Source organism: Xenopus laevis, chromosome 9_10S (assembly GCF_017654675.1).
Source record: "Xenopus laevis strain J_2021 chromosome 9_10S, Xenopus_laevis_v10.1, whole genome shotgun sequence".
Classification (NCBI taxonomy): Eukaryota; Metazoa; Chordata; class Amphibia; order Anura; family Pipidae; genus Xenopus; species Xenopus laevis.
In genome coordinates, this window is record NC_054388.1 from 83,548,821 (window position 1) to 83,574,535 (window position 25,715).

Here is a 25,715-nt window from a genome sequence, read left to right on the forward strand (position 1 = left end):
ATCACTGGGAGTGTCAATGTACCCTGGGCCTGGATCTGAGGCATCAGGTAAGTGATTATATTCACTGCACCCCCATTTCTTTTGATATTTATTCTCCTTTAACAGGATTAAGAACATTAGAATGACAGAAAAAGAGAAAAGCAGATGGGAAATCAGAGACTTCTAGACTCTAGCTTCACATAACTCTGTGCTACTTTAAGGCTAAGGTCAGGGGCACACAAAGTGGTTTATCCGCTTTCCTCCACATAGGCCAACGCCTGCCCTAATGCTACTTTCACGCTGAAATTAATTTGATCAGGCAAATCGAGGCATTTTCGATGGGTATAAAAACCAATGCAGGACTGGGCATTTTTTTGTTGTTGGCTCAAAAACACAATTAAATACACATGTGGCTGAAATATGCTGTTCTTTGAAAGATGGCACCAGCAATTCTCACGAGAACGTGTCACAATCATTGCGTGGAGCATGGCACCTCATCACTAGTGGTGCCCTTTTTTATTATGATTATGTAATTACACCAGTGAATCACGTCAGAGAAAAGTTACTGATTATTGACAAGTTAAAAGACTAAAATCAGCTTGAATCTGTTTGTGTTTATGCATTGCCATAATTATGCCACTTATAGGATTTTTATCACATGTGGCTTTAGACTAAATGGAAGGCAAATTATCAGGCTAATATTGTCAAATTGGGAGGCTGTGGGACTTGCTTACATAAACATCTTAAAAAGGATTTGATTAAGCTCAAGTGAGAGACTTCTGCTGGATTTGGTCGTACAGTATTTAACTGCATGTTACAAAAGATCCACAGATCGTTTCTAAACGTGTCATTGATTGCATCTCTCAATGTTTTATTACCCACTAATTAAAATGTTTCTTAATCACAGGGTGCTTGAAAAAACATTTTCCCTTCTAGGCATGTTTCAGAGGTTTTGCTCACCTGAATGCTACTTTAAATACAGTATTGCTGCCAGCACAGACACTGATTGGTGTTGCACTCTTGAATAAAAACAGGCCACTCCTGTGGAAGGAGGGATTTATAAGTATTTACAGCTGTTCTTTGAACAACTCAACAGTAATTTGTGGCTTCTTCCAAGGGAAAAATTCTGCTCTGAAAGTAGAAGAGAATAAGTATTCCTGACAACCATGGCTGATTTAACAGCAGCTGACAAAGAGAACATTAATGAGGTATGGTGCAAAATATACGCAAATCCGGAGGAATCGGGAAAAACAGTTGTTATCAGGTAACTGATTTAAGATCAAATTTCAACTAGTGTTTGCTGAGGCAGAGATCATTGTACACTGTCAGCATGAGCGTTTTTAGATGTGTCTGTGAGAAATAAGTCTGTCCACTGCTGTCTATGTCATACACACTGCTAGACCTAAAAGATAGTAGGTATATCATAGATCTCAATGTATAATGCTGAGCAACAATAGTCAGTAACAAGCCTTGGAAGCAGCAATTTGTGTGCACTAAATTACAGGACTCTGCAGCAATATCAGCAGTTCATTTGCATGACCATAGAGAAGAATTCCCTAGAGGAAAAGCTGCCAGTAGCAGGTCCATCATAAAAGGACGGATTGTGTTATCGTATGACAAAGTCCTTGTCACTTCAAAGCCTGCATTTTCCATCTGTAAATGGATCCAGTAAACCATAGAAATGCAAGCAGGTCATGGAGTAAAAGCTTATTTTATACAGCCACTGCTAAAGTTATTCATACATGTTTGTTTAGAATTTATAATGCAGATATGTTGCACTAAAACATTATTTCCCATAACTTGTTTCTGGCTGAATTTTATTTTTGTATAATCCACACATACATCTCAAGAGATAATGCACTGTGCCAGCAGCAACCAATGCAAATAAAATATATAGATGTGCGGAAATTAAAAGTTTTTGCCAGGAATCATGTATAATACTCCTTTATACAAATATATGGAATGCTTACATGAAATGCTAGATGCAGATAAAACATCATTGACTGTATTTTAATTATTTTCATTTCTTGTGGAAGTCATGAAAGGGCATAAAACCCATAATATATACATTATTTTTTTTTATAACTGTACAACATAACACACTCAGTAATACAGTGTTATTTTTACAGCAATATCCCTTGTGTGCATGTTGTTTAGAAGAACAGACGCCTTGCATCGCTAGTGGGCTCAGGTTTCAGTAAGTCAACATTGCACAACATCGCTGTGTACTGTAAGGACAGGACAATACCATTCATATTATCTTTCACTTTTTCTGGGTTATTTCTGATCTTCCGTTTTTCTTCTCATCTCAATTTTCTCCACTTACCACCCTGCCCATACATTGCTGACAGAAATCGTCATTCTAGACAAGGGGTATTCTGTTTAAATTGTTTTTGTTGCCACAATAAAGAACATCACTGTTCCTAGTATATACTTCCCAACATTTTGGAAAAAAAAAGAGGGACTAAAAGAGCAGCCACGCCAATTTTTGTGGCCACACCCCCTAATCACCATGTTTGTTTTACAAAATTTGGCAGTTTATGAAAGTTTGAACACATTTCTGTGTTTTGTTTTCAGTTATTACATTATTTTGCTAATGAAGGTGAATTGCCCTTCAAGCTGTGAGTCTAAATTCTCCCAAGAGACCTGTTTATCTAAATTATTACAATTACTTATTTGCTTATCTCAAAATTGTTACAAAAGTATCTTTGTGCATCTGGTGGCTGTTCTGGGCTCTCTGCCAAAAGCCAATTAAGTTAGAAACTTTGTATTTTTTTTCTGGCTGTTCAGTGCAGAGAAAGTCGGGACATTTCAGTACAAATGCGGGACTGTGGGTTGAGCTGTAAAAAGCGGGAATGTCCCGCTCAAAACGGGACAGTTGGGAGGTATGCTTGTATGTTGCACAGTGCTTTAAATAGAATATTCAGTCATTCACATTACAACCCTTCATTAATACAGCATCAACATTATTACAAAGTGAGTTACAGCGATTGTTCATCATTCACCCACTTTTAATGTAATTTCCCTTTCACACAAACGCACATAATATAGTTAATTATAGTTAAAGGGGTTATTCACCTTTACATTAACTTTTATTGAGATGGCTATTCTGAGACAATTTACAATTGGTCTTCAGTTTGTAATATTTGCAGTTTTTAAAAATGATTTGGCTTTTTTCCCCAGCAGCTTCCCCATTTGGAATTTCAGTGACTATCTGGTTGTTAGGGTCTAGATTACCCTAGCAACCAGGCTAAGGTTTGAAGATGAAGGTTCTCGAAGATAAATAGGAGAGGTCTGAAGTGAAACATAAGTATTAAAAAGCAACAGTAACAATAACATTGTTGTAGCCTCACAGAGCAATATTTTTTTGGCTGCTGGGGTCAGTGACCCTCATTTGAAAGCTGCAAAGATTCACAAAAGGAAAGCAAATAATTAAAAAAGGTGAACTACCCCTTTAATCAGGACCAACTTGTTAATGAGTAGGTTTTTGGTCTGTTGGAAGTAACCAATGCAATTCAAAAAGAATAAATAGTGAGCAAATTTGCAGACTGCAGCCAAATCAAATATATGCTTTCATTATTCTTTTAGCAGCTGGCTGAAAATTCCTAGCCAGTGTGTTATGGAATTTCTAGCATCTTCATTTTTAGGCTTTAATTCTCCTTTAAGACTTTAGCTTTAGCTATTATGGATTTTATATCCTATTTATCAAACAAGGATAAATTACATTGTAGTAAGTAGGAAAGCAGTAGGAAAAATGAGTGCCTTAAATAAAATATATATTATTCTTCATATGTTATTTAGTATGTTATTTAGTATTGCAATATTATTCACTACCATTTTATTGAACTTTTAACACATATATTGTTCTCTTCTTGGGGATACAGTATAATATTAATCTCATGTTGACTTTGGCGTTCAAATTAACATTGCTTCCCCTGAACAAAATCATCTGGCTTCTACAGAGCCCAAGTTTCATGAATGATTATTTTTAAATGAATGTTGGCTTTTTACTATGTATTATTGCATAAAGTGATTTCTGTGAGCTTTTAGCATTCCTTCAGCAAGTTATTATTCTACAAGCAGAAAGGGCATATTTGGATGAACTTTGTGTATAAATCACATTTTCATTGCTGTGAGTTCCAAGTCAATTACCATCACTACATATATAACCATTTTATTGGGCAGGAAGTAGTGTTCATGTTACATTTATACCCCTTCATTACAACACTTTATTCAGACCCAAACCTCGAATTGTCTTCTAACGAACTATCTCCTACTGAATGATTCAATGCCACATCAAACATAAAATGGAATTTATCGCCTGATCTCCCAAACCTGGCCTTTCTCCATTTATGATCATTTGACATCCCCCAAACTGCCCTGTATATAGTATGACTATTACTGTAGAAAGCTACATCAAAAATGTTCACATTAGGTGACCACAACTGACCATATGACAACAGACTAAAAGTCCAGCATAATGTGGTTATTGAGTAATTTATGGCTTGATGACTATTTTCTCACTGTTGCACCTATACTATACTATACTATATATGTACTCAAAGAACCATCAGATGCATACCACCAGAACATAGACAAAGTGCAAGTACATTTAATGTTTATTACAAATAGCAAATACACTTGGTCAACAACAACATCATTACATTTCAGGAAAGTGAATTGTATGATCAGTACTTCAGTGCATAGATTGGGACATTCGATTTTCTGCTAAGACAGAAATGGTTATCATTTAAAATGAAATGAAATCATTGCTGTTCTCAATGTATTCCCTTACAAAGGACAGGTAAAAGGGTTCCCTGTGTGACTTGACTCCAAAGTAAGGAAGGGAAAACACTTTAAAATTACAAGGGACAGATGCTTCTTTGCTAAGAGTTTAAATACTACAGCAAGTGTTGTAAAACACTTAAAAATCATGAAGAAGAAGAAGATGATAGAAAATGAGGAACTGATTGCATCCCATGCAAAGACTAATAACTAGCATATCAATAGTAAAAAGATACAGGTTGAGAATGTGGCTCCTTTAAAAAAATGGAAATATTTTAGTTATAAAGGACTGCAAAAAGCAATTGTGCTTAATCACTTATTTTCTTCAGTGAACCCAATACAGGAGTCAATGGTTCAAGATCCACTCTGTAGGGGCAAAGATGGCTGACATAGGATATGCTACTTGGTAAGGGTACTCTGGCCCTTTAAGAATTCGAATTGCCACCAAAAAATTGCAGAATTAATGTTTAAGTCAATAGGAGAGGTCCAGGGATCAATTTGGAGATGTTAACAGCCTTCCTGACATTCGAGTTTTTTTCGGAGAGAAAACTTGAATCAAGTTTGATTGAATTCGAATCGTTTCCCAGTCATTTAAATTCGTCCAATTTTGCCTCTAATTGCTCAGTGTCAAGGAGACAAAAAGATGGAGGACCCTACACTGTAGGGTTTACAGTCTATGTGTCTGTCACTAGCTATATGCTAATGTAAGACAGGGCATTTTCCCCACCACCACAATTAAGAAAATAAACGACTCACATGGTAATCTATGGGTGATTAACATAGAGGGCCTAAACTTGTTAACTTAGTATTTCAAAATGGTATTTCCATTGCCAGGGAACCACCTTTAAAGTGTGACAAGCCCACTTTAAATTGATTCTGATGATTTTTATGATGTATTTTTTATTTTTAAATTACACGGTTTACACTGCAATTTGCAATATTGGTGTGTAGGCAGCCATCTTGGTCATTTTGCCTGGTCATGTGCTTTCAGAAAGAGCCAGCACTTTAGGATGGAACTGCTTTCTGGCAGGCTGTTGTTTCTCCTACTCAATGTAACAATGTGTCACAGTGGGACCTGGATTTTACTTTTGAGTGCTGTTCTTAGCTCTACCAGGCAGCGGTTATCTTGTGTTAGGTAGCTGCTATCTGGTTACCTTCCCATTGTTCTGTTGTTAGGCTGGGGGGGATGATTTCACTCCAACTTGCAATACAGCAGTAAAGAGCGATTGAAGTTTATCAGAGCACAAGTCACATGACTGGGGGCAGCTGGGAAACGGACAAATGTCTAGCCCCATGTCAGATTTCAAAATTAAATATTAAAAAAATCTGTTTGCTCTTTTGAGAAACGGATTTCATTGCAGAATTCTGCTGGAGCAGCACTATTAACTGATGCATTTTTGAAAAAAACATTTTTTCCCATGACAGTAACCCTTTAAGGACCAAAGCACAGACCCAATACTTACCTGAAAAATTAACCTGTATCCCAATTAGCCCTGGTCACAATTATGACAACCAACACAATGGCAAATGGAGGATGGGAATCTGTTTTTATTGCTTCTGACACAAGTTCAAAAACCCCCTCCCCCAGGATTCATCACTAAGCCAAAACTTCTAACCCCTTGTAGGTCTTCCCCCTACTGCTGAGAATGACAACTCTCCCCCCCTTCTTTATTCCCCTTACAAACATATTTTCATAGGAGAGCAATAATTCCATACATCTTTAGCTGTGAATTCTGGCATCATAGGAATGTAGTTGGAAATGAAAAACATGTTATACATGTTTAGATTGTTAGAAGCAAAAAAAATCATTGGGATTTGACATCATTTTGAATTGAGAAGGAACATAACATGTTCGTGTTTGAAAATCTAGCACATAAATAATTTAATATGTTAGGATAGTTTATTGGTTTGTTATTTGTAACTGCTGGCTCTGAATATTGGAAACATCTGAATGGGCAAAATTGTTGTGGCAAAATGTAATATTTTTCTTGGTCCTTCTCCATTGGGAGCAGCGTGTATGCCACTGACTTTTAATAAGCTGTGATGACTCCTCTTAAAAATTTTGAAGACACAAGAATTTCCTCACAGGCCAATGGAAAAAATGATTGTAATGTGGCGCATATGGCGTCTTCATCAAATTATCTTTTTTCATGTTTTTTTTGTAATATGATACAGGATAAGCACCGGGAGCAGACAGACTCCTATGTGTTGGATAAAGGCTTTGATGTCAGATCAGCTTAGGTCACTACTCAAGTTTTGTTTACTACCATCAGTTCATATCCACATTTTTTTGTGATTACAAAATTTAAAAAAAGCAGAGTATGGAAATTGTAATGCCATGTTTTTCTTTTCATCTCCCATGTTTACAGTATTTCTTTTTTCCCCATGTTCCTCTTTTCACCCTGACTGTCGATTTTTCATTACTATATGACAATTTTTCTTCTTTTGCTCTCCATTGACACAGGGAAGCCTGCACCTACCCCTTTTACCAATATAGTACTATACACTTTTTCCTTTTTTTTTTCTTTTTTTAACAAAAAGCACCAATAACTTTTACTTTAGACATTTCGGGCAATTCTTCAACTTGCACAGCTTTTAATCATTTGTATGCTGCCATTGTATTCTTTCAAATGCATTGTACAACATTCTCTACATTAAAATGATTATATCTACTCTATATAAATAAGGAATAATATTTTTTTTTAATTGCTCTTGAGGTCAGATCAGTGATGGCCTCTGTCACTTTGGGGCATATTTGTAAACATTGGAGACAAACCTCACCAGTGATGTTGCCCATAGCAACCAATCAACAATTAGATTTGAATATTCACCCAAGGTCGGACTGGGGGGCCCGGGACACATCAGACTACTGCCCCAGGGCCCCCCTCTAAACCCCCCTGCTGTGGCGCATGCTCAGTATGATGTGTACAGGCACACACACACAAAGTTTTTACTGTGACGCCCAACAAAGGGAGGTTGCAGCATTAAGAAACCTCCGAACTGTAGATCTGGGTGCGGATCTCGGCCAGCGGGGCCCACAAGAGCCGGGGGCTCACCGGGTTTTTTTCCCGGTGACCCATTGGCCTAGTCCGACTCTATATTCACTAGTCTTTTACCCAGGCATAACTTTGACGTAAGTTATTAAAGTCTCTGAGATCACCTAACTAATTGTATTGTGTAAATGGATAACATTACATGTGGCTGTTGGGCGGTCGATTCCATTATTTATTAAAATAGATTTTTGTGACCTTTCCTATAAAAGCATGTTACAGTGAGTTATTTTCCAAATTAAAACTATCCTTTAGGAATTACATTTTTTGAGATAATTATAATTAATGATTTTGCATTTGTCACTATTTTAGCCTATTTACGACGTATCCCCAGACAAAAGTCTATTTCAAGAATTTCAAAAACATGGACACACTGGAAGAGATGCAGGTGCATCCCGGAATTCAGATGCATGGAAAGAGAGTTATGGGAGCCTTAAACCATGTCATTGAGAATTTGAATAACTGGGATGTCGTGAGCAGTGCTTTAACTGATTTAGCAAAAAGGCACCAAGATGTGCACGAGGTGGAAGTCAACAACTTTCAGGTATATGATTTGTAAATTTAGCTTTTGTATACATTAAATTACATATTATAGTATTTTATTCTTTACAGTTAAAGTTTCAGTCATTAGGAGTTCCTAATGTGTACTTACTGTATGTTAGTGCGGTGACAAAATCTCCATAGAGCCCAATGTATTCTGAAAGAGTTACTGTAAAAAAAAAAAAAGTGCACCCAGACACCAGGCATTTTCCCCTTTATACAATGCAAAGAAAAGATCAGGGATAATTAAACAGGTTGTTCACCTTTGAATTAACTATTAGTATGATTTAGAGAGTAATATTCTGAGATAATTTGCGATTGCTTTTAATTTTTTGCGTTATTTCGTTTTTTTATTCTGCAGCTCCCCAGTTATGAAAGTAAATAGTAAAACTTTTTATAAATAGTGCTCACATTCTCTGTATGAGCACATCAATACATTTGATCCTTTTTAAATCACACAGCTGACACAATTGTGCAGTCTTAGAATCCTGCAGGTATTTTAGGAATGATTGTGCGGAACACATTTTAGGACATCCTGCAGCGAAATACTCTGCCTTCTTGCGATGTCCTATGCCTTCTGAATGGTGCAACGGGTCCTTTTATTGTCACTCATCGTCCAAACCTGCAGTCACACCACCATCCTCTACCTTCCCTTCTCAGCCGTCACTCATGCTAACTCCGCCCTTGGCCTTCAGCCCTCAGCCTTCTGGGCTGAAGGCTGAGGGCCAAGGGCTGAAGGCTAAGGGGTCATTTGGTTGTGTTTTCCTATGTATTGTTTGAGCCCAAATAATTTGTTATTACAGACCAGCCAAAAGAACGAATGGAAGGCAATAGGTTAATAACTTTTCTGGAAACACCAACAGGTTTTATAGGATTACAGTTATAGAAATTATAAATGACCTGATCCAATTCCATTTTGTGAATACAGTATACAGTAAAACCCAATGGAGGAACGTACCTCAAGACATTTATAGCCTTTGTTCATCCATAAACCTGATACAGGTTTATTTGAAAAGTATAGAACGGAAGAGAAGCATCTATAACCACACATACCATTGTCTTATTGTTACTTGCCTTCATATGTTGCTTTATTTCAGTTGTTATTTAATGTCACTTATGCCAAATAATTATTAGCCCTGTTTTCTTTTACTTTCTTTGTACATATATCTTTCTTAAAGGCGAATTCCACACAAACATAACTTAAGCTTTTTGAAAAGTAAACATAATTTCAAGCAACTTTGCAATATACATCAATTAAAAAATATGCTGACTTTTTATGATTTTAAATGGTTTCTGACAGTTCCTTAAGCCTAGCCCCCTGCTCTCCTGCTGATCTGTCTGACTACTTTGCTGAGCTGGCTGACTACTGTTACTTTGTATCAACAGCCATCTGTCCTCAACCTGCATCCTCCAAACCCCACAATTCCCTGCACATGTGATTTCAATAAGAAACAGAACATCACAGTGCAATGCATTGTGGGTTATGTAATTCCTGCATGCTGTCTGTAAACTGTGGAGAAGTTGTTACAATTTGTAACATCAGTGTTTAGTCCCTCCTTCCCTGCCAGGATTTCAAATGATGCAGAAAGAGAAGAACTGTTAAACAGCTGGATTTCAGCTGCATTTATTCATACTTTTTGAATAAACAGGTTATCATGATGGGTATATTAGTGGTTTGTGTTATGTGGGCCTCTTTATTGAATTTTGGTTTGGAAGCCGGAGTTCCCCTTTAGGATTAAACTGTTAGTGACACATTCCTATAACTAAGAGAAGTGTGTCAGTATTACTAATAATGCAGCTTTGCACCATTTGTTTTGTTTAAAAGTTCGATTAAGCCACCCAGCTGCCCTGACCCCCTTCCCACACTCAGACCAGAATTTTGTTGCCTCAGAACATAAAGCATTTCAGTCTGGAGTACATTTACTTCACAAAGTCCCTCACTCTCCACATAGCTGACACGCATTGGAGAAGGGTAATTGTAGGTAGGCTTGGAGTGGCTTCAAGCAACTTTTGAACACAACCTCATAGTGTTGCCTCATAAGAAACACTGATAAGTCTATTGTAGTTTCAGTAACATGTCAGTATCACTCTACACATTTGCATGATTTATGGTTAAAAGTATATTTGTTAAAAACACATTCTTTGTATCTCTGTAATGTTACTATACGTCTTTTTCAATTTTTCAACAGTTGCTGTTTCTGGTCATATTGAGCGTCTTCAAAGAAGCCCTTGGAGCCCAATTTACTCCAGGGCACCGTAAATCCTGGGAGAAACTTTTCTCTATAACCTACAACTTCTTAGACAGCCAATACACAAAATCAGATTCCAAATAAACTTTGCGGAAAAAAATATCTTTAACATGAACATGTAACAAAAACACATATTTTACACAGCAATGCTAAATGCATGATCTTATTTTTTTTCCATTGACTTATTAAAAACAACATAAAATAAATGGCTTTTTGTTCATTCCTGGTGAATATGAAAACATAGTTTAAACTCTTCAGCATTCGGACAGCTTTATTAGCTTCTCTGTTCCAGGCACAGTTTAACCTGAAAGCCTCCATTTTTAAAAACCTCTTTCTTTTAGGCTCTTGTGAGATGCTATTTTTTGCTATTAGAATAACAATGAAGCCTAATGGAGAAAATAATTGCATTTGGTCACATAAGTGAATTAATCCCTTTGTAGTGAGGATAAAAACCTTTACTTTGTTTTTCGGTCTACAACATACATTCATGATGTTTCGCTATTCTAGATCCACCAGTTGTACCCACGAATTTGTCATTAATGGGGTTCAGGGTGTTAGGAGAGCAATAGTCTCAGTTGCTAATTTCACATCACAGAGTAGGTGACATGCATAAATGAAGACTGTATTTAATAGGCGGCTTACTGGGAGCTGGGCAGGAGAAAAAGAGGCTAGTGACCGATTGACAGTGCTCAATTGTAATATCGCAAAAAGGCATTAGAGTTACAAATTACAATCCAACACACAGGGTGGATTTCAGCCCTAAAACGTTCATTTTTAGGCTGCAATCCACCCCACTGACAGGAGATAATGTCATGTGTTACATAGATCTATAAACTACAATGGAAGATGATCAGTCTTTAAGAAAATAATTTGGGCAGGGACAATTTCCAAACAGAGGTGTGCTACACTAGAGTCCTTCACGGAACCAATTTCTAAGACCTGGACCAGACCAGAACCCGCGACCCGAACCGCAACCCGCATATTTAGCCACTTTGATCCACTACCGGACCCGCAACTGCCTTATCCGCAACCCACCGACCACCATCAAACAGAAAGTGATGGTGCTGCAAACTGGAAGTGATGTCATCAAAAGTGCGCAGGGACAGAAACACGTTTTGTAAAACTTTAAAAGGAGTATATAGACAATATTACATCAGATAAGAAATTTAGATGAGACCCTAACCCACAGCTATACCCGCACCTGAAAATCCTCCCCTCATTCCGCAGGGTGCCCATTTTTTTTGCGGGTCACCCGCGGGTACCCGACCCGTTGCAGGACTCTATGCTAGATCATAAAAATTTCAAGGGATAATGCGATTACTACTTTCTATCCTTCCCAGAGGACTGTTATTGTATTTAGTTCATAAATCTAAAGGCAGAGAAAGGCATGAAAGCTAGCATTGATAGCCAGGAAAAACTAAGTACAGTATTTAGGAATTTCAGTGGTTTAACTAGATGTTACTTGGCCCCACAGCAAATTTTAGAGCCCCCAATATATATCCAAAGGCTGTCCTGTTTTACCTATATATATTGAAATGACTCATTAATTAGAGCATCATGGGGTCCCCTATACCTACTGCCCCCATGCAACCAGGGTCTGCTTACTCTGTAGTTATGCCCCTGAGGAATTACATCTTCCCTTTTCCCTGGCTATCCCATTTCAGCATTCACTCATGAGCTATATCCAACTTCAGAACACAGCCTCATACTCAACACAAGAACATATCTGCATTTAGAGAGCCAGACCATAGCCAAGATGCACAAAGTATAAACAATACTGACTGCAAAAGCCAGAGTAGAATGTAATAATTCCAAGACCACCACAAGCTGCTATACATGTTAGTGCAAAGATATGGGCAAATCATAAACAGCTAATGCAGGTTTACAGAAAATGCCTTAAAAGTTGACCAAAGCAAGATCCATACTGCAACAGCTGTATGGTGCAATGGGAGCAATATCGCAACAGCAGTACACTGCAACAAAAGCCATACTGCAACAGTAATTCATTGCAACAGGAGCTACTGTATGCCACACCCACAATATGCCATAACAAGGGCCACAGTTACAAAACAATTTGCAATCGGTTTTCATTTTTTAGTATTTGTGGTTTTTGAGTGATTTAGCTTTTTTATTCAACAGTTCTCCAGTTTGCATTTTCAGCAATCTGGTTGCTAAGATTCAACCCTAGCAACCATGCACTGATTTGAATAAGAGACTGGAATAGGAGAGGCCTGAATAGAAAGAGGAGTAATAAAAAGAAGAAATCACAATAAATGTGTAGCCTTGAAGAGTATTAGTTTTTTAGATGGGGCCAGTGACCCATATTTGAAAGCTGGAAAGAGTTAGAAGAAGGAATCTATTTAAAAAGCTATAAAAAATAAATGAAGAAGACCAGTTGAAAAGTTGCTTAGAATTGACCATTCGATAACATACTAAAAGTTAACTTTAATGTGACCCACCCCTTTATTATACTGAATAGCAGCAAGGTAGCCTTACAGTAAACATACTGCAGGTATACACAGTATTAATATACTACATAACAGCAAAATCACACCAAGAAAGGCAGAGTTACATATAGTTTTATATCTCACATAGCAATGTAGAGATAAATACACTGAATAGCTTAAAGGGGAACATAACTTAAGCTTTTTGTCTTGTTTAGTCCCTCCTTCCCTGCCAGGATTTCAAATGATGCAGAAAGAGCACGGTTAACCAGCTGGATTTCAGCATAGAAAATGGCATTTATTCATACAGGTAATGGTGATGGGTATATTAGGGGTTTCTTTGTTATGTGGGCCTCTTTATCAAATTTTGGTTTGGAAGCCGGAGTTGCCCTTTAACATTGTAATGATAATAAACTGCAGAAATGCTCACAGTATTACTATACTGAGTAACTGTAACAAAATAACATTGATGAAGTGCAGAGATGCACACAGTATTTATATACTGAGTAACTGCAACATAGTAATGATGGTGAACTTCAGAGATGCCAAGAGCATTTATATTCTAAAAGGCAGTAACTATATATTGTAATTAAATCACAGTAATATATAATAGTATAGTATAATAATAACTGAAAGCAACTCACCTTCCCACTACATAGCAGATACACTTATGGAAATACAGCAAACAGAGCTTTGGCCATAAGGCAAAAGGTGAATGACAGTCAGTAGCTTGCACGCAGCAGAGGTATTTGGGAGTTCAAGCCCTCCAGGCTGCAGGTGAATCCAATAAAGCAACACACAGACAGCCCCACCACGGGTCAATAGTAATCAATGTTAATACCAGCCCAACATTCTGGAAGGGCATACAGGATACAAATTAGAGCTAAGGGAACATATCATTTCATGGCTTCCCAACTGGAAATATATGAAATTAGTAGATCATACTGATGGCTCTTTAAAGCAAGAGATACTGAACCAGTAAACCATCAAAAAGCTCATTCAGGAATGACCTCCATAGGCCAAGGCAGAATCTGGCATAAATGAAAAAGTGAACTCAGCCATTAAAGTAGTCCTCTGTTATGTACAATTTTATGTACAATTTTATGTACATTGAGTATCTGCAGCTTCTTTTTGTTTTCCCCTCTGTTCAGAATCCAAACAATGAATAAGGTGCTTTTTAGGCTGACTGGCACTGGGTCACTATAAACTGAGGTTCAATTCACTCTCAGGTCCCGTTCTATTCCAGATTCTGACTGTACTAGCAAGTTAGAACACAAAAGAAAATTATAGCGCCGTATATTAGTGTGTTAGTGGCACTGAGTGTGCTAGTGATGCATTAAAATATTTAAAGTGACCGTGCCAATAAAAATAGTGTGATACATTTTTAAAAGGTATAAGAAATATAGCATCCAGGCTACTTACAAACATCCACATGTAGGATGCATTTGTTCCTTGGGAAGCCTGGCATTTACCACACAAAATGCAGGGGTGCTTCGCCAATGAGGCAAGTTGAGGCTGTCGCCTCAGGCGGCAGCACCCCACTAGGTACCAGAGGCAGCAAAAATGCTGCTCCTGGTACTTTAAGAGCGAATTTCCGGGGGGTTGGGGGGGCAGCAGCAACTGCTGCTCCCTCAGGTGGTGGAGGGGCCAGGATCGCCCCTGACAAAATGTATAGAACTACAAATTTTATGCACTGTATCAAATGGATGTTCATAAGTAGCCTGGATTGTATGATTCTTATAAGCTTTAAATGAATTTATTACTCTATTTTTCTCTTATATGATGGATTTGGCATATCATTAACAAATTTGAGTATGTCCCTGCCTATTGGAAATCATTGATTTAGCCATGATATCCCTTTCAGTCCTGTGAGTAGGTTGGTTTACCGTTTTACTGGTGGAGGCAGATTAAATTGCACAAGGCACTTTTGGCACTGTCACTTTAATTATTCCACTAACACACGAATATACTGCACTATAATATTCTTTTGTGTGCGTCCTTGCAGCTTGTCTACTACTACAGACAGAATCTGGAATAGAATGGGACCACTGGACCTGAGAGTGAATAGAACTTTAGTTCCATAGTAATCCAGTGCCAGTCAGATAAAAAAGCACCTTTGTTTCTATAAGGATCTTTTGCCACTTTAGGCATGCTTTATTTATTGTAGCCACTTACTGTAGCAAGAGGTAGCCCCTAGGTTTTTTATGTCCCATATGGCACCCCTTTAGACTAGAGGAAAATAACTTTCATTCCATTTTAAGAAATCATCCAAGCCACTCTTATGTTAAAGACGCAGGAGATACTAGTAGCAGCTGCTTGTTTTGGCTACAAAATGCCAAAAAAAAAAAATACCCTGCCATAGATGAATGCATCAGTTTGTCTACTTTACACAGTTAAACATCATTCTCTTTAGAGTTGGGGGGGGGGTGTTATTTTATTTTGAAAAATGTATTCAGTTATATAAGCTCCCAAAAGCTGCTGCCCTAGGCACAGGCCCTTGGTGCCTATATATAAATATGGACCTGACCTGTTAGTTTTGCACTTTACTTTGCATGTCAAGTGCACCTTTTGTCCACCTACCTAATATTCTGCTGTGGAAGATTTATTAAGAGTGTCTAGAATGCTAACAACTTATTAGTTACATTTTTAAAGGAGCGTAAAGCATTGGATAGATGTACTTCAGATAAGTCTCTCAATATAAGGCCAGTGGATAGAACATACTATGACAAAGCCAATCCTGTATCTGTCTAATCCTTGTTCACGGGTTCCCTGTTTACAACTAAAAAGGTTGTCCTTTTATCACATTGACGCTTTAATGGGCTTTGTTGACACCAGTAAGACATCTACCTAGGTCAAAATATGGATGCCCCAACTAGGGTTTAACAATCACTATATTAAAGGTTAACAGGAAGTGGGCATAGGCTCTCTAATCCAATGGGAATAATATCTCCCCCAGAGTAGGAGGGTTTCAAGACATAGGGACAGTAGGGACAGGTTTAAAGGTGATGAAAGGTTTAAAGAAGGTGAAATGTGGATCTGTTCCATTAAATCTGAATATATTAAACTAAATGTGCCTCATTGGTTGATTTGAATTCCATGCAAATCAGTTTTTGTTAGAATTGGTAAATGGAGAAACATTTATATGCTGCACCACATGGTAGGTTTGATCCGTGTCCCCCAAAAGGTGCTACTTGTGTTTCACTCTGAAGGGATACAAGGGATGCAAACAATGCAACTAAATACCAAAGAAAGATAGTTAGGTGCTAAGGGAATATATAGTATAGAATTTAGCCGTAAACCATAGATATATCTAACTAGAATAGCAAAAATAATTTGTGTATGTATTTAACTGGTATTGCAACAATAATATCAAGATTGCTGTGGAATGCTAAAGTTAGAGTAATGTTGGTATTTTGTGACATACTGAATAAAATGTAATTAAATCTACACTGTGTTATATAATATTTCAGTAATGATGACATTAGGGATGGGATGTTTTTTTTATCATTCACATTCACATTAATATACGGTTCCTTAAAGTTTAAATATCTGATAACAATTTAATATCTTATTACCAATATCATAAAAATAGATTGTATTTTGGTATGAAATAATTTACCTTGTCAGTATTAGGTAAACACATGTTCTAATTCTTCTTGAAATAATTGAAAAACAATTTTTTTTAGCAGTTTGACAAGAAATCTTTATTGACAACAAGCAATGCACTTATTGTGAGAGTTGTCTTTGTTGCAGGCGAGCAGATGTTGGGCTTTGCATGGAAAAAAATTCTTTAGAAGTAGCCATGGCTAAGAGCAGCCACCAGCCCAGCGCTGAATTTCTCCCAAGCAGCCTGGACTTGAGGAGTGAAGGCAGCTCCCAGTTTGCCAGCCAAGACAATCACCAGCACATCAGCAAGACGCTGTGAAAGTGACAAACATGAGTTAGACTTATTGCAGTGGTAAAGAACATTAAGATATGAAAAGCCTTCCTTTGATAATAAAAGAATAACGCCTTTCTTCTTATTAGCCTGCTAATTTTAAAATGCATTGGGCTCATTTATAAACACTGGGCAAATGTGCACCTGGGCAGTAACCCATGAAACCAACTGAATGCAACTGACAAAAAAAAAAAGCCAGCCAGTGAATAGTTTCTATGGTTTACTGCCCAGGTACAAATGTGCCCACTGTTTATAAATGAGACACTCTACTCACTTATGCAAATTAGGAAGTGTATTATACAAACAGAAAGTAATTTATATTTATTACAAATTTATATTAACGAAACCTTAAAATGAATTTAAAACTCATGAGTACATTTTAGATGCAAGCAAACCAAAATCTCACTATAGTTCTCAAGCACAGCTGTGTCTATGTGTGCATTAAAGGGAGGCCGTTATTATAAATGTAATCGAAACTATAGTAAACTGAATCTGTTTGACAAACCCTATAAATAAACCATAATGTGTCAACAATTAAAAGAAAAAATAATAATAACAAACCTATTTGTCAAAAACAAATTATCCTCCATTACATTTTAGTCGATATTAATGATTCCATTTTAATAAATTAGTATGAAAAACTAAAAGACTGATCTACTAGCACAACAAGGTACCCATAGCAACCAATCAGATCTTTGACTTTATATTTTAATTTGAAGTACACTGATCAAAACAAATTGCTCATTGGTTGATATGGTTAGCTCTGCTGGTGCACTTTGTTAATTAAAGATTCTGTAATCATGAAATAAATACTGGGGGGATTCTTTATTATTCTCATACAGAATTGTGTTGAATTATATATATTGTAATTCAAATAATATAAAAACCCTGAACAGAAAAAGTGTGCCTAAGAACATTATAAGGTGATAACACGTACCTTGAAGTTTTCAGGGTCCACGTGGAGTTCCTCAGCGTGCTTCGTGCTCAGTACAGAGAGGAAGTTCTTGATATCATCTAAATGGTGGATGGATTCATCGACGGCAGACAAAACCTTCTTGCCATGGGCACGAACCTTGGCATTTCCAGAGATGGCAGCCACATTGGATAGGTTTCCAAAGCTGCTGAAATACCTCTGGGTCCAGGGAAACACAACCAGCAGCCTGTAGAAATAATTTAAATTTGATGAGTTATAAATAGCTTATCAATGTTAAAGAGTACTGAAATATTTACACTAACAAAAAATAAATGTATTTATTCTTAATATTTTCTCAATATTTACTATATCATGCAAAACCCTTTATATCAGTGTATAGAAAATAGGCTTTAATGTATTTCATCACTCATGGGGCAACAGGAGTGTTGTTGGACTGCAACTACTAGTTTCTACAACATATAAATGGTGCTTCTCATAGTCCAGCACCATCTAAAGGTCCTCTGGCTGGGCATCATTGTCCCAGAATGTAAATATTTTGTTTTAAATTATCCTTCATTATATTACCATGCTACATTTAATGTTGAAATTCACAATATGGAAAAAGTTAAATTTACAAGTACAGAGGAAGCGCAACGGATGTGGCCAAATTAACTTCAAGCATATAAGGAGATTATGTTTAATGTTGCTGCTTTTGTAACCAACACATATACAAACAAACACATATACAAACAGTCTCAAAACCCCTAAAATAAAACTATTTGTAAGTAATTAGCAATGTGCTTCAAGTTACCTGGTCAGGGCATCATGGCCATCATTTTCAATGTTGACCTTTGACCATACGGCGTTAATGGCGGATTTCTCATCAGCTGACAGGTGCACCATGGTGGCTGTAGATGGGAGTAGCTGCTAAGACTTCAAATGGCAGAAGTAAGAGGCTGCTGTTCCTTTGAGTTGTTGGCCTTGCTTTATATGGCCATGCTGAGTCACACCCATTGTGCATTTCTGCTGTGTCATATTTTTTTTCCTCCACCCCACCCTATTGCCTTCAAAATAAATTTTTAACCTTAAGCTAATATATCTTTTGTATATGTGGAATGCCATATAGTTCTTAAATTGTAAAGTTGATTCTTTATAACAACATGAAACTTAAACCCACATCAAATGAGGGCAATTGTGACACTTAACAGTAGATAATTAAGTGTACAAAATAAATGTAATAAATGGAATTATTTTTTTTGAACCTGTAGAGATTTCAGGACAATTAAATAATTAAAATTAATGTATTCAATTTAAATATCATGAATTGCATTAGGTACAATTCAAAAATGTCAAGTTAATGTTGCGCATAGTAGCACTCTTTTGTAAGTATGAAAGAATTTACTCTGCCACTGTTTTCTGATAAAAATGTTTTACTCACTCTCTCTCTTTATAAATTTATATTAGCTCATGGAGGAACTTTCAAATTGTGTTGAAGAAATCAAGGTAAATGTATTTAATAAATGTAGTCCAATGTTTTGGTCACATAGTGTGGCCTTCCTCTGGGATCATTAATGCCTGAGAAAGGTCAAACTTAGTTATACACTTTACTTCAACTTTGATTTTTACTAGATATGAGAGTGCATTGTTACATATACATGCACGCATATACTAAATTTTAACTTATAATAAATAATTTTCTTAATATTTTTAGGAGCCTCTTTGCAATTAAACTGGTTTTCATAAATCCATGCAATAATTCAAAACGTGGTCATTAAAATAATAATAGTATAAAAAAGAACTTACAAGGCAATATAAAAGCATAACTGTACACGTTTTTTTTTCCACGTTTTTTTATACTAAGCCATCCCCTTAATTATGAATTATGGGAATTTTAAGCTCAAACTTGACTACTTGCAGATACTGTAACACATAAGTATTTGCTCTAAATGATAAATAAGATATTTTGTTGAAACCCTATACAACTAACAGCACAAATAATTTGGGATAAAATATCTGATTTTATTTGCACAAATGGCTATACCATCATCTGTCTAAAAAACACCAAAAAAAGATGCTAAATGTTATGTATGCTTTAGGTGGCAGAATTGCCATGGATTCACAAACAGGTCTACGTGCAAAACGGAGCCCTTTTGTTTAAAGTTCTGTGTTACAAGATATCACTAAAAAACAGACTGATCCCCAGGACAAGATAAAGGTGTAGAGATAGGACTGTTAAAGTTCAAATTAATATTTGATCACAGTGCAAATGTACTGTACTTGAAAGAAGTGCATAAACACACATTTTAAATGTTACATATATTCATGTACCCTACAATACATTTATTTAATATAATTACTGCACCTTAATACATTTTGAAATAAAGTGTGGCATTGAACTTTTAAAAAAAAAAACTGAACATATTACAATTTTACAAAATGCTTATCATGAAAAGTGTCATCTCGCAGAATTTCTTATAGATTTGTCTAATTAAAAATGAGTGTAATGCATGGAATAGTGATGTGTATATATTTTTAAAGGAGATGTAGAGTAATAATTAAAAAGCAAATGAACATCAGGTTTTATTCTCAAAGCCTATATTTTTTCAACTATACTGTATTTAACCAGTAGCAGCAGCAGCGACAAAAAAGATTTCAGAGCAAATAAAGGGATCATTGGCTGTTGCAGGATCTACAGCAATACCATTTTGGGGGCCTCAAAAATCTCCATTCATTGGTGTACATTTAAAAAGTGAACTTTTGCTGAAGGCTCTATGATATGCTCAAAGAGCCAACAAAGCCCTCTTTTTACCACTCTAGTTCAAGGCTGGCACCACTGTACCAAAAACCACGGATTGACCAAGAATTAGATCATAATGAGGGCCTATAGGGACCACATAAATGTACTGTCCTTACCTAATGGGATTTTGAAACATACACAATAGATATCTTACTGTGGGGTTGGTCTCTTATATGGGTTAATATACTGCAGATGGTAAGGAGAGGTCAAGTTTGCAGCTTAAAGGAAACCTAATAGGGGAAAAAAAATCCACTGATGGTGCAAGCTAATAGAGCTTATACTCTGGTTGAGGGAAACAATATCAGTTTTTGAATAAAAAGCTGGTAGTGAGCGCTATCCTGCTAAACCATGAAGGAGCTCCCAGTGGGGATGGTTATGTTTCATCACATACATGCGCTTAATAAGAGAGCCTTATGGCATGTCACACACATGCACACAATGAGCAAGTTGGCACACTAAGGGGCAGATGTATCAAGGGTCGAATTTCGAGGAGTTAAATCCCTCGAAATTCGACTGGAGAATGGAATCGAATAGGGAATTCGGGCGAATTTACGCGCTGGCGAATAATCGAATGGGCACGATCGAATATTCGATCGAAGGATTTTCATTCGATCGAATGATTGATCGAATGCCTTTTTATTCGATCAAAAACGTAGAAAAGAAGCCTATGGGACTTTCCCATAGGCTTTTAAAGCAATTCGGTAGGTTTAATCTGGCGAAGTAGGCAGTCGAATGATTTTTAAAAGAGACAGTACTTCGACTATCGAATGGGCGAATAGTCGCAGCGTTTTTTCGCTCAATCTATTCGAATCATTCTACTCAGGCGAATTTATGCCAATTCGATAGTCGAGGAGCACAAAAAACTACTCAAAATTCGAGTTTTTTTCCCTCTATTCATTCACCCGAGTTTGAATGTGCCCCTAAGTCTTATTCTCAGGCTTATGTCACTACCTGGCCTGAACATCAGAAGCTCTCTCCTGGTGACCCAGAACAGCATTTTTGTTCACAAAATAGTATTTTTTCCCCCAACCAGGGGAACAACTCCAGTGGTAACAACAATTTTCCTTCTCCCTTTATATTGGCCAGTTTGTGGGCAGCTAGTTATGTAAAGCTTTTGCCTTACTGGGTCACTTATAAACAACAAAAATCTTATAATCAAGTTGCAGATTGACACTTAGAATGAGACATGGAAGACGTCAACGATATTTTAACATGTACTGAGGTTACTTTGGGAATTGTCCAGTTATAGTATTTGATGTCACTATTAATAGATGTAAATGTGGCAGTACAAGGAAATGTACTAATAAATTTTGGTTTTAGTAAAGACTTTTGAGAATACTGTGGAAGAAAGGAGAAGAAACAAATGGATCCCTGAGCAAATCATGTCTCTGATCTCACTTGAAGCTCAAATCACAAGACTGAAGTTGTTGTATTTTGGACACATTAAAAGAAACAATTTCTTTGGGAAAAAAGGTAAGGGAGAGAACAATATTCCCTTTTTTTCAGGCAAATACACAAATCATTGGACCCACCCACCATTAGATTGCAATGCAGAGCAGCATTTTTAGATACCCTTGGTTCTATATTGTCAATTCTTATCTAACTAAGGCAGATGTTGAAAAAACAATACTGACAATATATTTGTTTTTGACAAAGATATGGCAAGCCAACCTGGACATCTGCTGTAAGTAAAACAGTTGAGTGTTTCAAAAACTGGCCACCACACCCGAACAAACAGAAATATATAATATACCCTTAACTGAGCTACAATTTGACCAACTATAACTATTTGTTAATATGTGAGTTAGAGTTTCTTGTGCTTTAATAAATGAAAGTTCTTGAGTTTGGTTGGAGTAGGGCAAGAAACCGACTTACTAATATTTAGTGCAAATTCAATTACTTATAGAATGAAATCCCCATTTATTTCTTTACCTAAAAAGGTGTCTTTTGGGGCTCTACATGGAAAGGATTTTATAATAGTCATAGTTGCAGACAATGCTTATAGATTTATTATAAGATCTTTGAGCAAAGATTGGTGCAACAATCAGAATATCTTTAAAGAAACATGCATTTTCCACCACATACAGTATGTAAGGATTTTCTTCAATTAGATATTAGAAGAGGTTGAAAAATAGACAAGCTGTCTCCAATTTTCCTCAAAGGTGGAAGATTCCTTCAAGACTCCAAGATGGCAAGTCGGGCCAATGCTTGCTGTTGCTAGTTTTATTATCCATGATACTACTAGGTCTGTCTCCATCAAGTATTTGACTATATTAATTCAATTAAGATTTTTAAGTATATAATATAACATTTATTGGTAATATATCATCAGCTCTTGAAGTAGAGTGATGGGCCCAAAACAATCATAAAAGAGGTGATTGATCAATGCAGACACCCTGGTCCCATGTTTTAGTACAGGTATGGGACCTGTTATCCAGAATGCACAGGACCTGAGGTTTTTGTAATTTCTGATAATTTAAGCATTAATTAATCAACAGGATTGTTTTGCCTGCAATAAGGATTCATTATATCTTAGATCGTACTCATCATTACAGTTATACAGCTGTAATATAAACAATGAGGGAGCCAACCTTGTAATGTTGTTTACAACAGATTGTTAGTTCTCCCCTATTGTTTCTGTAGTTGCGGGCACTTATGAACTTGCACTTTTAGAAGGGACAGTCTGGATTCTTAGGTCACCTAGTACATAATCTGGCCTTGCCTCTGACCATGGGGCAAATTTACTTACCTGCGGAGATCCCGAGACTTGCATTCGCCGCACTTTGCCAGGCATAGCTTCGCCGTGGCTGCGCAAATTCACGAAGATCCGAAGTTGCACACAAGTTACCAATCATTTGCGAAGTTGCGCTAGTGATGTTACGATCAGCGGTTCGAGGTTACGCTACCGATTGGAAATTTGCATACATGTATATTGCTGCAGCAAATACATAACACTACAGAGGCCCAGGGAAACTTAAAAAAAGCCCTACACATGTGCCCCTAGTATAATTCAGGTGCCATATGTTAGGAAATGTAGGGGGAATGTGGGCATCCTGACTTCGCCAGCGTTAGGGTGTGAAGTTGCGCTAGTCTATTTACATTGCTAGCGAATTTTCGCCATGGTAACCGTAAACTAAATTGTCGAAGTGGCAAATTGACGTAACGCTGGCGAATTTTCCCTAGCGTTAGCCACTTCGCCCTTTAGTAAATTTGCCCCCAAGACATCTACAATTTCCACCATACACACAAGGATATGTATGGCACTGACTCCATTATTTTTCTCACATAGAGCAAAGTAAAACAGGGGAGGCACCAGTATTTGTAATTTCACATTATATACAGATGACTCTGTCATGGACCCAAATATTTGCAATAATAAGTGCAAATTTACTTAAGGTCGAATATCGAGGGTTAATTAACCCTCGATTTTCGACTGTCGAAGTTAAATCCTTCGAGTTCGAATATCGAAGTCAAAGGATTTAGCATTATTCGTTCGATCGATTCGAAGGATTTTAATCCATCGATCGAATGGTTTATTTTTGACCAAAAAAAGCTAGCAAAGCATATGGGGACCTTCCCCATAGGCTAACATTGACTTCGGTAGCTTTTATGTGGTGAACTAGTGTGTCAAAGTTTTTTCTTAAAGAGACAGTACTTTGACTATCGAATGGTCGAATAGTCGAACGATTTTTAGTTCGAATCGTTCGATTCGAATTCGAAGGTCGAAGTCAAAGTAGCCCATTCGATGGTCGAAGTAGCCAAAAAAAACCAATCGAAATTCTAAGTTTTATTCCTCTATTCCTTCACTAGAGCTAAGTAAATGGGCCCCTAAGTGTATGCAGCAGAGTACGATAAGCAATTATCCTAACATTTGTAATTGCACACTTTACCCAGCAGATTAAAAACAGGCACTGCAGCAGTTTTGCATATTATTCCAGCATGCAAGTCCATTTTGTTTTGGCCTTACTGGTGTAACTAGCTTCTAGCTATACAGCAGACCCCATGGTCATAGGAGCCTGGACCATGGGGTCTGCTGCATTATAGTCCCCTCTCTGCCCTTTAATACAGTGGTGTATGCAGTGCAAGTGGATCAGGAGCATCATGCATTCAATCAATGTCTTACTGTGACTTTCTTGTCTCTGCGACAATTTTGTCTTTGTGACTTTTTGGTTATGGTGGATTTTTGCTGCAGTTTTGGGAAAAAAAATTGCAGATGATGAAGCGCGGAATTTTGCCACAAATCCATGCCTGGCAAAAAAATCCGCTCATCACTATTCTCTACCTACATTATGTCATCTTCTACTTTGAAATTTCTTTGGACTGGGATGCAGGTTAGACATTCCATCACAAATTTTAGTTAAATGTAAAGCTTCAAATTCACAGAAGTGACATATCAATGTCCAGCAAGTTGTAATGTAAACAAAATGTACCCTTCACGCAGCATTAATGTTAACCTGTTGACTGTCTTACCTCTGCTTGTTTTTCGTTTGAAAATACAATAAAACTGTTTAATAAAAAAAAAAGCTTTGAATTCAGCAACGTCGCAAATAATGACTCGGATATCTGACAGAACAATAATAATAATTACATTAAAGTCCAGTGGAAGTAATATATTTACATATTCTGAATAGGATCCAAAACGCATGTTTAACATTTCTTGCACGGAAAGTCTGTGGCAATATTTTTATTATTTGCTTTAATAATTATTTATTAATATTAATTATTATTTATTTAATAATTATTTGCTGCATAAAAAAAAAATATATATATAAATATTGTATATATTGCTTTGCTTTGGTACATGAAGAAGTTTATGACAATTATAACTGCTATCCTCTAGGGGTCACTAAAATGCTCCCTAAAAAAGTCATAGATTGAAAACAGTCAGATCAAAAAAAGCCAGCAAACTGCTAAAATAGTTACTGCTGATAACAGAAAGTCAGCAAACAATGCATTATTCCATTACTTTACAATACCATACAATAATTAAATAGTGTTATGTTTAATATATTTTTTAATGA

General features: G+C 36.7%; 2 protein-coding genes and 1 long non-coding RNA gene across 4 annotated transcripts in view; 1 reads left to right on the forward strand and 2 right to left on the reverse strand.

Moving 5' to 3' along the window:
* LOC108703092 overlaps positions 1-13,834 on the reverse strand; it is a 34,052-nt gene extending 20,218 nt beyond the window's left edge. The window contains exon 1 of the long non-coding RNA XR_001933433.2: positions 13,692-13,834. This is a non-coding gene — a long non-coding RNA (uncharacterized LOC108703092). The remainder of the gene's footprint in view (positions 1-13,691) is intronic.
* LOC108703091 (cytoglobin) lies at positions 1,039-10,809 on the forward strand. Of its 2 annotated transcripts, XM_018239058.2 has the most exons (4): positions 1,155-1,243; positions 2,109-2,176; positions 8,127-8,358; positions 10,544-10,809. In XM_018239058.2, exons 1-4 carry the CDS (start codon positions 1,190-1,192, stop codon positions 10,685-10,687), a joined length of 498 nt encoding a protein of 165 aa, XP_018094547.1. In that variant the 5' UTR covers positions 1,155-1,189; the 3' UTR covers positions 10,688-10,809. The 2 variants fall into 2 exon arrangements, with proteins under 2 accessions (XP_018094548.1, XP_018094547.1); XM_018239059.2 differs by lacking the exon at positions 2,109-2,176 and having other exon boundaries at positions 1,039-1,243.
* A 2,898-nt stretch (positions 13,835-16,732) lies between the features above and the next one.
* hbd.S (hemoglobin subunit delta S homeolog) lies at positions 16,733-18,860 on the reverse strand. Its single transcript, NM_001086273.2, has 3 exons — positions 18,709-18,860; positions 17,922-18,144; positions 16,733-16,966 (listed from the first exon to the last, which is right to left on the reverse strand). The coding sequence occupies exons 1-3, from the start codon at positions 18,798-18,800 to the stop codon at positions 16,838-16,840; spliced, it is 444 nt and encodes a 147-aa protein (NP_001079742.1). The 5' UTR covers positions 18,801-18,860; the 3' UTR covers positions 16,733-16,837.
* Positions 18,861-25,715: the final 6,855 nt, after the last annotated feature.

Excerpts from the sequence above, each read along its gene's own strand:
- LOC108703091 (XM_018239058.2), top strand. The coding sequence starts at position 1,190 with ATGGTGCAAAATATACGCAAATCCGGAGGAATCGGGAAAAACAGTTGT. Across the intron at positions 1,244-2,108 it reads GGAAAAACAGTTGTTATCAG|CAATATCCCTTGTGTGCATG; the intron begins GTAACTGATTTA and ends TTATTTTTACAG. Across the intron at positions 8,359-10,543 it reads TGGAAGTCAACAACTTTCAG|TTGCTGTTTCTGGTCATATT; the intron begins GTATATGATTTG and ends ATTTTTCAACAG.
- hbd.S (NM_001086273.2), bottom strand. The coding sequence starts at position 18,800 with ATGGTGCACCTGTCAGCTGATGAGAAATCCGCCATTAACGCCGTATGG. Across the intron at positions 18,145-18,708 it reads GGCCATGATGCCCTGACCAG|GCTGCTGGTTGTGTTTCCCT; the intron begins GTAACTTGAAGC and ends TTATTTCTACAG. Across the intron at positions 16,967-17,921 it reads TGGACCCTGAAAACTTCAAG|CGTCTTGCTGATGTGCTGGT; the intron begins GTACGTGTTATC and ends TCACTTTCACAG.